The sequence below is a fragment of the Herpailurus yagouaroundi genome, unplaced genomic scaffold (assembly GCF_014898765.1).
Source record: "Herpailurus yagouaroundi ecotype Mexico unplaced genomic scaffold, PumYag 162544, whole genome shotgun sequence".
In the NCBI taxonomy this organism is placed as follows: domain Eukaryota; kingdom Metazoa; phylum Chordata; class Mammalia; order Carnivora; family Felidae; genus Herpailurus; species Herpailurus yagouaroundi.
This window is the reverse complement of record NW_024423265.1, coordinates 38,490-48,285: the sequence shown is the minus strand read 5'-3', so window position 1 is coordinate 48,285 and position 9,796 is coordinate 38,490. Positions and strand designations below refer to the sequence as shown.

The window sequence follows — 9,796 nt, the reverse complement described above, 5'->3', positions numbered from 1 at the left end:
TGCCCACAGCCCCAGGTTCATACCATGTGGGGTCTTGGCATCCCTGCTGTCCTCTACCTTTGGGGCCTCCATGCCCCACCCCCACCCCCTGGCCCAGGCATCAGCTCCTCCTCCCGGGGGAAGGGAGGGGTGGGACTCTAGGACAGGCCTAGCCTCCCTGCAGCCACCTTCTGCAAATCCTACCAAGAGCCTTGCACTTCACACACACTCCAGAAGAATTAGTCTGGTCTATACGGAGCCTTCAGATTTATTCCGCGGCCAGCAGCGGTTCACAGTGACCTCATTGCAGCAGACTTCAGGGGGTATATGAATATGTGTGAGACTATGTGTGCACTTGTGTAGAAATGAGCGTGCGGGAGAGTGCAGAGGTGTGTACGCAAATGTGTGAGTGTGCTGCCATTCAGAGCGCATGGATTTCTGATGCATGAGTCATTGGTTGGGAGTGAGCCTTGGGAAGATATGTCCATAAATAAGACAGCACCCCTGACCTCCATGTCTATTCTGCAGCTGGCTTGGGCACGTGATCCTGGGCATCTCAGAAGCTGGAGGCGGGGGTGGGGGCTGTCTTTCCCTCCAGACCCCAGAGAGCAGCTGTCACGGATATTTCTAGCTCGCCTGGAGTCCCAGACATTTATGGATGTGATGGCTGCAGTGGGGTGGGGGGCAGGGGGCAGGGGAGGGGCATAAAGAGCTTCACTCCAGGGATCTTAGTGGAGTTCCGCTGGCAGGCAGGCCGATTCACCCATCCCACGAGTAGTTTTTGGTAGTCTGTCATGTGCCAGGCACTCTCCTAGGGGCTGGGGTATGGTATGGTCAGGAGGTGACACATGAACTGTGCCTGAATAATAAGGAGCCGTCACATGAGACCTGAGGGAAGAACCTTCTGTAAGAGGATGGATCAGATGCCTGTTGCCGGCCTACACCCTCACTGGATTCTGGATCAAAGTCGCTGAAGCCAGGCAGAGAGCTAGAGGTGACCTAGAGGAGCAGGAAGGCAGATTCTCTGTCTGAGGGACCTTGGCTCATCTTCTATGCCAATCGACTGGGGTCAGGTGAACAGACAACTTGCTGAAGGCCCTTCCCCCAGGGAGCCTTCTTTGCTAAGGGCCACAGAGGCTGGCTCCCCCCACCTCTTAGAGCTGACAGAACCACTCAGTTCAGAGCTGGTGGTTTGTCTGATGGTTTGTCCCTGAGATCTGTTTTCCCAGCTTGGCCAGCAACCCCGCCTCCTAGGTTGGCTCTGTATTGGTCCAATAGCCCCCAGTGCGATGTGTGCAGGGGCTTTTTGTTCTGAGCCCTTGCCCGTGCACCTCGGATGTAACTGAGGGCGGAGGGTCAAGGGCAGGGGTTTCTCATCTCACCTCGTTTATTCCATCATCCATTCACTCATCAAAAAAACCCAATTTTTTTGGTTTGTTTTCTTGAGCTTTTACTGTGTGCCAGGCCCTGTACCTGGCTCCAGGGAGACTGTAGAGCTAACTCGCCCCGCGCCTGGCACCCAGGGAGCTCAACCTTCTTGCTGCACTGTTTCTGTTTTCAAGACCTGGTTCTACTGCCCGTGCGGGGAATGAGTCCGTCTCCCGGCGCCCCACCCCCGCCCATCCGCCTGCTAGCTCACCCCGACCCGGGCCGGCCCCGGCGCCGCGGACAACTTGTGGCAGCGGGAACGCGGCGCGCCCCGGGGCCACATCTGGCTGCGCGGGCGCGCGCGTGTCACTAAGACGCTCATTCACCGGCGCAGCTGTCACCATAACAACCGGAGCCAGGGAATCCTGGCGACGGCTGCGGGCGAGGGGCGGGGGCGGCGGTCGCGGGAGGGAGCCGGCGGGGGCGGGAGCGCCCAGCACGCCCCGCGCTCCACAGAGCCCTGCTCCATGCGGACCCGCGGGCGGGAGGGCGCCACGCACGTCGCCGCAGCGGCCGTCCCCGCGGGCGGGGACCGAGCCTGCCACCGAGCCGCCGACCTCCCTCGCCGGGAGCCCTGACTCTATGGCCCCGGGGGAGCGCGCCGGAGCCTCCGCGCCGCCCACCACCAGCCGGAACCCGAGCGCCAGCCGGAGGAAGAGGGGAGCCCCGGGCGCCGCCGGCCCCGGCCCCGGCCCAAGGGCCCGCCCGCGGTCCCCGTCCCCGCCGCGGGGAATGGCGGGCAGGTAGCCGGCTGGCGCGAGGACCCCCGCGGCGGGCAAGACCAGCCGAGGACGCCCCGAGAGAGGGAGGAGAGCGGCGGCCCGCCCGCCCCCGGCCGCAGCCCCAGCAGGGCCCTCCCCCGGCGGCGCGCGCCCCCGCGCGCCCACCCCCGCCCCCCGGGGCCCCGCTCCTGCCCAACCTCGCCTGCCCCCCGCGAGTGCTGAACCCCCTGGGTCCGGATGCCATGGGTAACAACTTCTCCAGTATCCCCTCTCTGCCCCGAGGAAACCCGAGCCGGGCGCCGCGGGGCCACCCCCAGACCCTTAAAGGTAAGGGAGGCTCCGCCGGGCCCGGCGCAGCCCGGAGGACTGGGGCGCAGGTGGAAGGGCAGGGAGAGGTGGAGAGGTGTGATTGGGGTGGAAGGGCAGGTGCCACCTGTTGTGTGTGTTTGGAGACGCGAGGTGCGCATCTGGCCCTGGTGGGGGGCTGGGAGTGGGGGGGCTGGGGGTGGTGATGTTGAAAACCCGGAAGGATGGCGTTCTGTGGGGTCTGCGCAGTTTCCCCCACCAGCACTGGGAACGTCACTGGAGTTAACTCAGGCCACGACGCTAGCGTGCTGGAGTGAGGAAGGGCATTTGCCCAGTGGGTAGGGGAGTGTGGCAGGAGGCTCAGACCGGCCAGCTGTGCTTCTCAAGGGAAGCATCACAGTCTCCTTCTTCATCTGCCCAGGGCTGGAGAGGTCACGCTGGAAGCACTAGTTGCATCTTCCATTGCAGGATCTTAAAGATCCAGGACTGACTTATAGCAGCCTGGAAGAAGGGGCCAGAGCTCTGTTGACTTTTTGCATCCACTGACTCAGCTTGGTTTCTGGTTCCTCCAAAGGCCAGATGTCCATTCTGAACCCTAGACAGGAGATGCTTGGGAGCCTTGAAACGGAGGAACATTTACCAGGAAGGTCTTTGCGATCTCAATCCCCAGACCTACCCAGCACCGCCAAGGAAGCCCTGGCCCAGTCCTCGGCCCTGCAGCTTCCACTGCTTTCTCTGACCCTTGCAAGACACAGCTGTGTCCTCCCAAGCCCTCAGACCCCACGGATTCCCTTCCGGAAGCTGCTTTTCTATCACCTTCAGAACCAGCCAGCACTTGTCCTGGGCATTCTGATGGCTAAGAGCCGGGAAGGGAAGCCCTTAGTCTTCTCCAAAGAACAACCCACTTCCTCAGCCCCTTGGGTGATGAGAAGGATATGGTAATACCCCTTGACAAAACATTAGAGTTGAAAAGAACTTTTGCAAACACCTTTTCATGTGAGGGAGGAAACTGCTCTGGGTAGTCAGCAAAGCTAATCATACCCATTTCACAGTTGACGAGAACCAATGCTTGTTTTTGGTTTCCGAAGCCAGCAAGCAGCGGAGCTAGGCTGCACATCTGTGTCTCCTGACTAGATTCTGTCCTCTCTTTTGCTGGACAGTTAACCTTCCAGACTAGGGGAGAGGAGGAGGGATGGGACCACCATCCTGTGTTCTAGCTCCGACCATTTCAGAACTTCCGCTCTCAGTTTGGGAAAATCGGTAGGTTTGTTGTGTCTTTCTGGAAATTAATATGGTGGTACATGTCAAGGCCTTTTAAAATAGCATATTCATTGGCCTTGTGATTACTCTTAGAGGAGCTGACCCTAGCAAAATGGAGATCCAGGCAAATACTTACACATTAGGTTAGGATGTTCACAGCAGTTGTGTTTATACTAGGAAAATAACCTAAATGCCCCGTAATCATGGTATGTCCTCTTGGTGGAGTATTATGCAATCTTTAAAATTGTATTTTTGAAGAATATTTGATGATTTGGGAAAATGCTCAGTGCAGCACTATAATGACAGTTGAAAAAGGCAGGACAAAAAAATATGTAGACTGTGAGATCCCAATTTTGGGAATACAAAAAAATATCAAACAGTCCTGGAAAGAAAGTTTCCAAAAGGGTAACATTGGTTTTTCTCTGGGTAACGGGATCATGTAAGATTTTTTCTTTTTTCTTTTTTCTTTCTTTTTATATTTTGCTCATTTAAAACATTTCTGCAATAAGCAATATCATTTTTTTTTATCATCAGGGATAAGCTGTAAGTATTAACATGTATAACAACTACTTATGAACATTGAAAACAGATTCTTAATGATGGAGGAAACTGTGGACATCTTCTCATTCAGTGTCCTCCCTCACAAGTGAGAAGAATGGAGGGAAGGGAGAGTGTTTGCCTAGTTACTCAGTGCATCAGTCAAGAGAACATGGCAAAGTCAGGCTGAACCCTTCAAGGGCAGAGTAGCTGAGCTAGTGAGTTGACTTGGGGTTTAATGGCTCACAAACTGCCCCCAAAAGGCTGGCTTGCTCCATCCTTGACCCTAGGGAAGTTCAGAGAAGGCTTCAGTAATTATACCTCTTTTTGCCTAAAGTTTGGAATTGTGGGGAGGTGAGGTCTCTGTGACTGGAGTCTTTGGCAAGGGAGGGAATGGGCAGGAGAGGGTCTAGGATCCTCCCACCTCCCTGCCCCCACTCTAACCTTCTCCTCTGCATGACTCCCCACTTATGTGGCCTCCACTTAAGTGGAAACTCCACTTATGCTGCCTCCCTGGTTTGTAGGGATCAGTTCTTCTTCCATGGGACTAAATGGTGGTGAAGTTCTCTCTCTAGCTGTCTCCCTCTCTCTGCCCATCCCCTTTCAGGCTTGATTTACCAGATTCCACTCCCCTGTCCCTACCCACACACCTACTGGAGGTGGCCATGAGAGTTTTGATTCTGCTCCTTCCAAGCCTGAGATGAAAGATTAGGGTGTGCCCATGATGGCCACCTATGGGTGTCCTTTGTCCAGGGTCCACTGATCCTGACTTCTCCTACCCTAATAAAGCCATCTTTACTCTGTTTTTGTGTCTACTCAAAATTCTCTTCAAGCTAAAACAGCATTGGCCTAGTAGTCTTCTCTGATACATCAGTGGTCATCCAGAATTCCATTCCAACTGTATTGGTGTTGACCTCAGTACTGGCTCTGACCTTAAGCCTGTCCACCTGGACTTGTGCTCGGATTGCTCCGGTACCCACCCTGTGTTCGGCTCTAATTCATTATCAGTGAATTAGATTATCGGTGTCCATACAGAAATTTGCTGGGGGTGGGGAACTCTCTTTTGTTTTGTTTTTTTCTCTCTCTCCTTCTATAATTGAAATCTCTATTGATTTCTCCCCATTTTAATTAAAACAGCTGGAAGGGGTCTGACATAATAGGGACCCTGGGACACATTGGAGATCTAAGATTAGTCTGGCTGTCAGGCTGTCATGAAACGAGGCTCGTCCTTCACCTGTCGGGTGGTAGACTTTGGTGTTCTCCCTGGAGACACGCTAACTTCACCTCACTGCCAGTGATTCCCACTGGGGTCTGAACAGTGTTGGTCTAGGAGTGTCCAGGGGAGAGATCCAAGGCATAGCTCTGGGCTTAGGACCCAGAGACAGTTACGAGGATGCCTGACCAAGAGGTGAGGGCTCCTGCCATCCCGGTACATTCACAAGCTGAAGATCTACTTGAAGAGGCAAGGCTGAGGGAGGGAATAGGGCCAAGTGCTTGGTTGGACCACGGAAATCCCAGATGTGTGTGGGCATAGGTCAGAAATGGGGAACCAGGGAGGAATGTGAGCCAGACATGGAGGGAACGGCAGAAATTGGATAGATGATAAGGAATGCAGCAGGAGTGCTAGGGTGTGGGGAGGAGGGTTGGGGAAGGGACATACAGCAAAGGCTTGGAGGTGGGAGTCAGTAAGTGTGTGTGTATATTCTCAGTTACAGGCACAGGGTCACTGGGGCAGGGGACTCCAGCTTCCTGGAGACAAATACAGAGAATAAAGATCTTCCTCCTTTGCCAGCTCCTTCTGAGTGCCTGCCTGCTTAGTGCTAAGTGCTGATGGGATGGTAACTTGGAAAACCTTCGGGGAGGGCTACCCAGCCCAGTGGTCACCCATAGATGAAGATTGGATTGGCCACTTCCCATCTTCTAAATTGTGGTAGGATTTACATAAAATTCACCATTTTAACAGTTTTGGACCGTGTAATCCAGTGACATTTAGTACATTCACGATGTTGTGCAACCACCACCTCTGTCTAGTTCCAGAACATTTTCATCACCTCAAAAGCAAAGCCTGTACCCAGTAAGCAGTCACTCCCCATTACCTCCTCCCCTGAATCCTTGCCTAAGAATGCTGCCCAGAAACATCGACCTCGGAAGTGGTGGGGCTGGGATTTCTACCCAGAACACCAGAGCTCACGAGGGAGAAAATCGGTCTTGGAGGAAGTTTTGTATATTGGGGCCTTCTTTTCCCTGACCCTCTGGGATGGCATGTGCTCACTTCCAAGATGTGCACATTGAGGGTCAGGTTTTGGTTCTCTATCACAGAGGCCAAGATGGAGGCTGGATAGGCAAGAGCAAGAGGGAGGAGGAAGGGGGAGGAAGGAGGGCAGGAGCTGGGCACTGCCCAGGGGAATGCCAGGGATGCCTCTATCCTGGTGTGCCAGCTGCCCAGGCCTATTTCCTTTTGGTCTGTGACTCTCCCAAGGGCTAGAGGCTTAGGGGCTGCTTCTCACTGAACTGGTTGCTTTGGCAACCCTGGGCTGGATGCAAGTGGTCTCCTTGGTAACGCCTGAGAAACCTGCCTATGGGGATGGAGGGAAGTGGACGGGCCAGCGGTCAGGCAGGGTGGCACAGGCAGAGCTGGGCCAGGCTGCTGAGATCAGAGGCCTCTGGGGAGGGTCAAGCTTATGGAATAGGCTGGGCTGCCTGTTGGCCATTCCCCAGCGAGCCAGAGTCCAGAAGCCCAGGAGATCTGGGGGCCTGCCTGGAGACACCAAAGGCACTATGGGCCAGCCCAGGAAGTGGGAGGAGATGGGGGTGAGGGTGAGAAGGGGAGAGAATATAGCTTCTGGATGACAGAGCCAGCTACAGGGTTTATTAAAAGATGCTTATCAGAGGTCATTACCCGGATCCTGCTGCTTTGGGAAATGAGCAGGTGCTGATGCCTGTGGGGGGGCCGGGCAGAGAGAAAAGAAGGTCTAGGAGAGGAGGAGAAGGAAATAGATGGAATCACTGGCAGGCAGGTGGGAGGCCTTGGCTTTCTCTCTGCTCTGGCTGCCCTGGGGCGGGGGGCAGGGGGCTACTTAGGTCTGGCTCTGGAACTGAAGTTCTAGGGTGAGAGTTGGGGTTCCAGGGATGCTCTGATGGGAGGGGCTCATTCTGTTGTTTAGCAAATGCATACTAAGCATTGACGACAGGCCAGACACTCTCCTAGGCATGAGGATACAAAATAGATGTGTACAAAATAGATGAGGGCTCGTTGCCATGAAGCTTTCCCTCCAGTGGGGAGGCAGATGGGAAGAAAAATGACACATGAACAAAAATGAATTGGAAGATGATAATAACCACTAACATGCTATGTGCTGGAGCCCATGCTAAAGTCTTTACACCTATTATCTCATTTAATTTTTAAAACAACCTTGTGAAGTAAGTATGATTATTAACCCCATTTATGGATGGATAAACTGAAACTTAAAGAGGTTAAGTAACTTGCCCAAGGTCAAATGGCTGATACGAGGTGGAGCCTGGATTCTGGCCAGAGTCTTTCTGATTTTGGAGCTAGTGCTGCCGCTTTCTCTCTCTCTCTCTAATACAGGCATACTTAGGAAATATTACGGGTTCTGTTCCAGATCTCTGCAATAAAGTGAATATTGCAATAAAGCGAGTCAAATGAGTTTTTTTGTTTCCTAGTGCATATAAAAGTTATGTTTATACTACACTGTAGTCTATTAAATGTGCAGTAGCATGACGTCTAAAAAAAACAGTCTATTCCTTAACTAAAAACGCTTTATTGCTAAAAAGTGCCAACCATTATCTGAGCTTTCAGTGAGTTGTGTTGTTCTTGCCTGGATGTTGATGACTATGGACTGATCAGGTCGGCGGGTGCTGAAGGCTGGGGTGGCTGTGGCAGTTTCTTCAAATAAGACAGTGATGAAGTTTGCTTTATCAATTGTCTCTTCCTTTCGCTGAAGAATTCTCTGCAGCCCGTGATGCTATTTGATAGCATTTTACCCACAGGAGAAATTTTTTCAAACTTGGAGTCAGTCCTCTCGAACCCTGCTGCTGCTGTGTCAACTAAGTTAATGTAATACTCCAAATCCTTTGTTGTCGTCTCTACAATCTTCACAGCATCTCAAGAAACCACTTTGCCCATCCATAAGAAGCAGCCCCTCATCTGTTAAGGTTTTATCACAAGATTGCGGCAACTCAGTCCCATGTTGACGGTCCACTTCCGGTCTACTTTTCTTGCTGTTTCCACCGCATCTGCAGAGACGTCCTCCACTGAAGTCTTGAAGCCCTCACAGCCATTCACGAGGGTTGGAATCTACTTGTTCCAGACTCCTGTTAATGTTGACATTTTGACCTCTTTCCATGATTGACGAATGTTCTTAATGGCATCTAGCATGGTGAATCCTTTCCAGACGGTTTTCAGTGGACTTTGCCAGAGGAATCACGATCTGTGGCAGCTGTACCCTTATGGAATGTATTTCTTAAATGATAAGACTTGAAAGTTGAAAGGACTCCTTAGATCCACGGGCTGCAGAACGGGTGTTGTGTTAGCAGGCATGAAAACAACATTAATCTCCTTGTACATCTCCATCAGAGCTCTTCAGTGACCAGGTGCATTGTCAATGAGCAGTAATATTTTGAAAGGAATATTTTTTTCTGAGGAGTAGTTCTCAACAGTGGACTTAAAGTATTCGGTAAACCATGTGGTAAACGGATGTGCTGTCATCTAGGCTTTGTTGTTCCATTTATAGTGCACTGGCAGAATAGATTCAGCATAATTCTTAAGGGTCCTAAGACTTTCAGAATGGCAGGTGGACAATGTCTTCCACTTAAAGTCCCCAGTTGCATTAGTCCCTAACAGAGTGAGCCTGTCCTTCGAAGCTTTGAAACCAGGCACTGACTTCTCCTCTCTAGCTATGGAAGCCCTAGATGGTATCTTCCAATAGAAGCCTGTTTCATCTACACTGAAAATCTGTTAAGTGTAGCCACCTTCATGAATTATCTTAGCTAGATCTTCTGGATAATTTGCTGCAGCTTCTACATCAGCACTTGCGTCTTTACCTTGCATTTTTATATTGTGGGGACGGCTTCTTTTCTCTAAACCTCATGAACCAACCTCTGCTGGCTTTAATCATTCACCTGCAGCTTCCTCACCTCTCTCAGCCTTCACAGACTTGCAGAGAGTTCAGGCCTTGCTCGGGAAGAGCCTTTGGCTTAAGAAAATGTGGCTGTTTTGATTTTCTGTCTTTTTAAAAAATGTTTTTTCTTGCGAGAGAGAGACAGAATGTGAGCAGGGGAAGGGCAGAGAGAGAGGGAGACACAGAATCCGAAGCAGGCTCCAGGCTCTGAGCTGTCAGCACAGAGCCCGGCACGGGGCTCGAACCCACGAACTGCGAGATCGTGACCTGAGTGGAAGCCGGACGCTTAACTGACTGAGCCACCCAGACACCGCTGGGGTGTTTTGATTTTCTATTCAGACCACCAAAACTTTCTCCGTCTCAGCAATAAGGCTGTTTTGCTTTCCTATCATTCATGTGTTCACTGGAGTAGCACTTTTTTTT

At 52.1% G+C, this 9,796-nt stretch overlaps 1 protein-coding gene across 1 annotated transcript; it reads left to right on the top strand.

Moving 5' to 3' along the window:
• Window positions 1-1,766: 1,766 nt before the first annotated feature.
• LOC121026823 (proline-rich protein 2-like) lies at window positions 1,767-4,024 on the top strand (the record flags this gene model as incomplete). The annotated part of the gene is made up of 2 exons (XM_040469626.1): window positions 1,767-2,456; window positions 3,596-4,024. Coding segments are annotated over 2 exons (707 nt in total), but the record flags the coding sequence as incomplete, so codon positions are not given.
• Window positions 4,025-9,796: the final 5,772 nt, after the last annotated feature.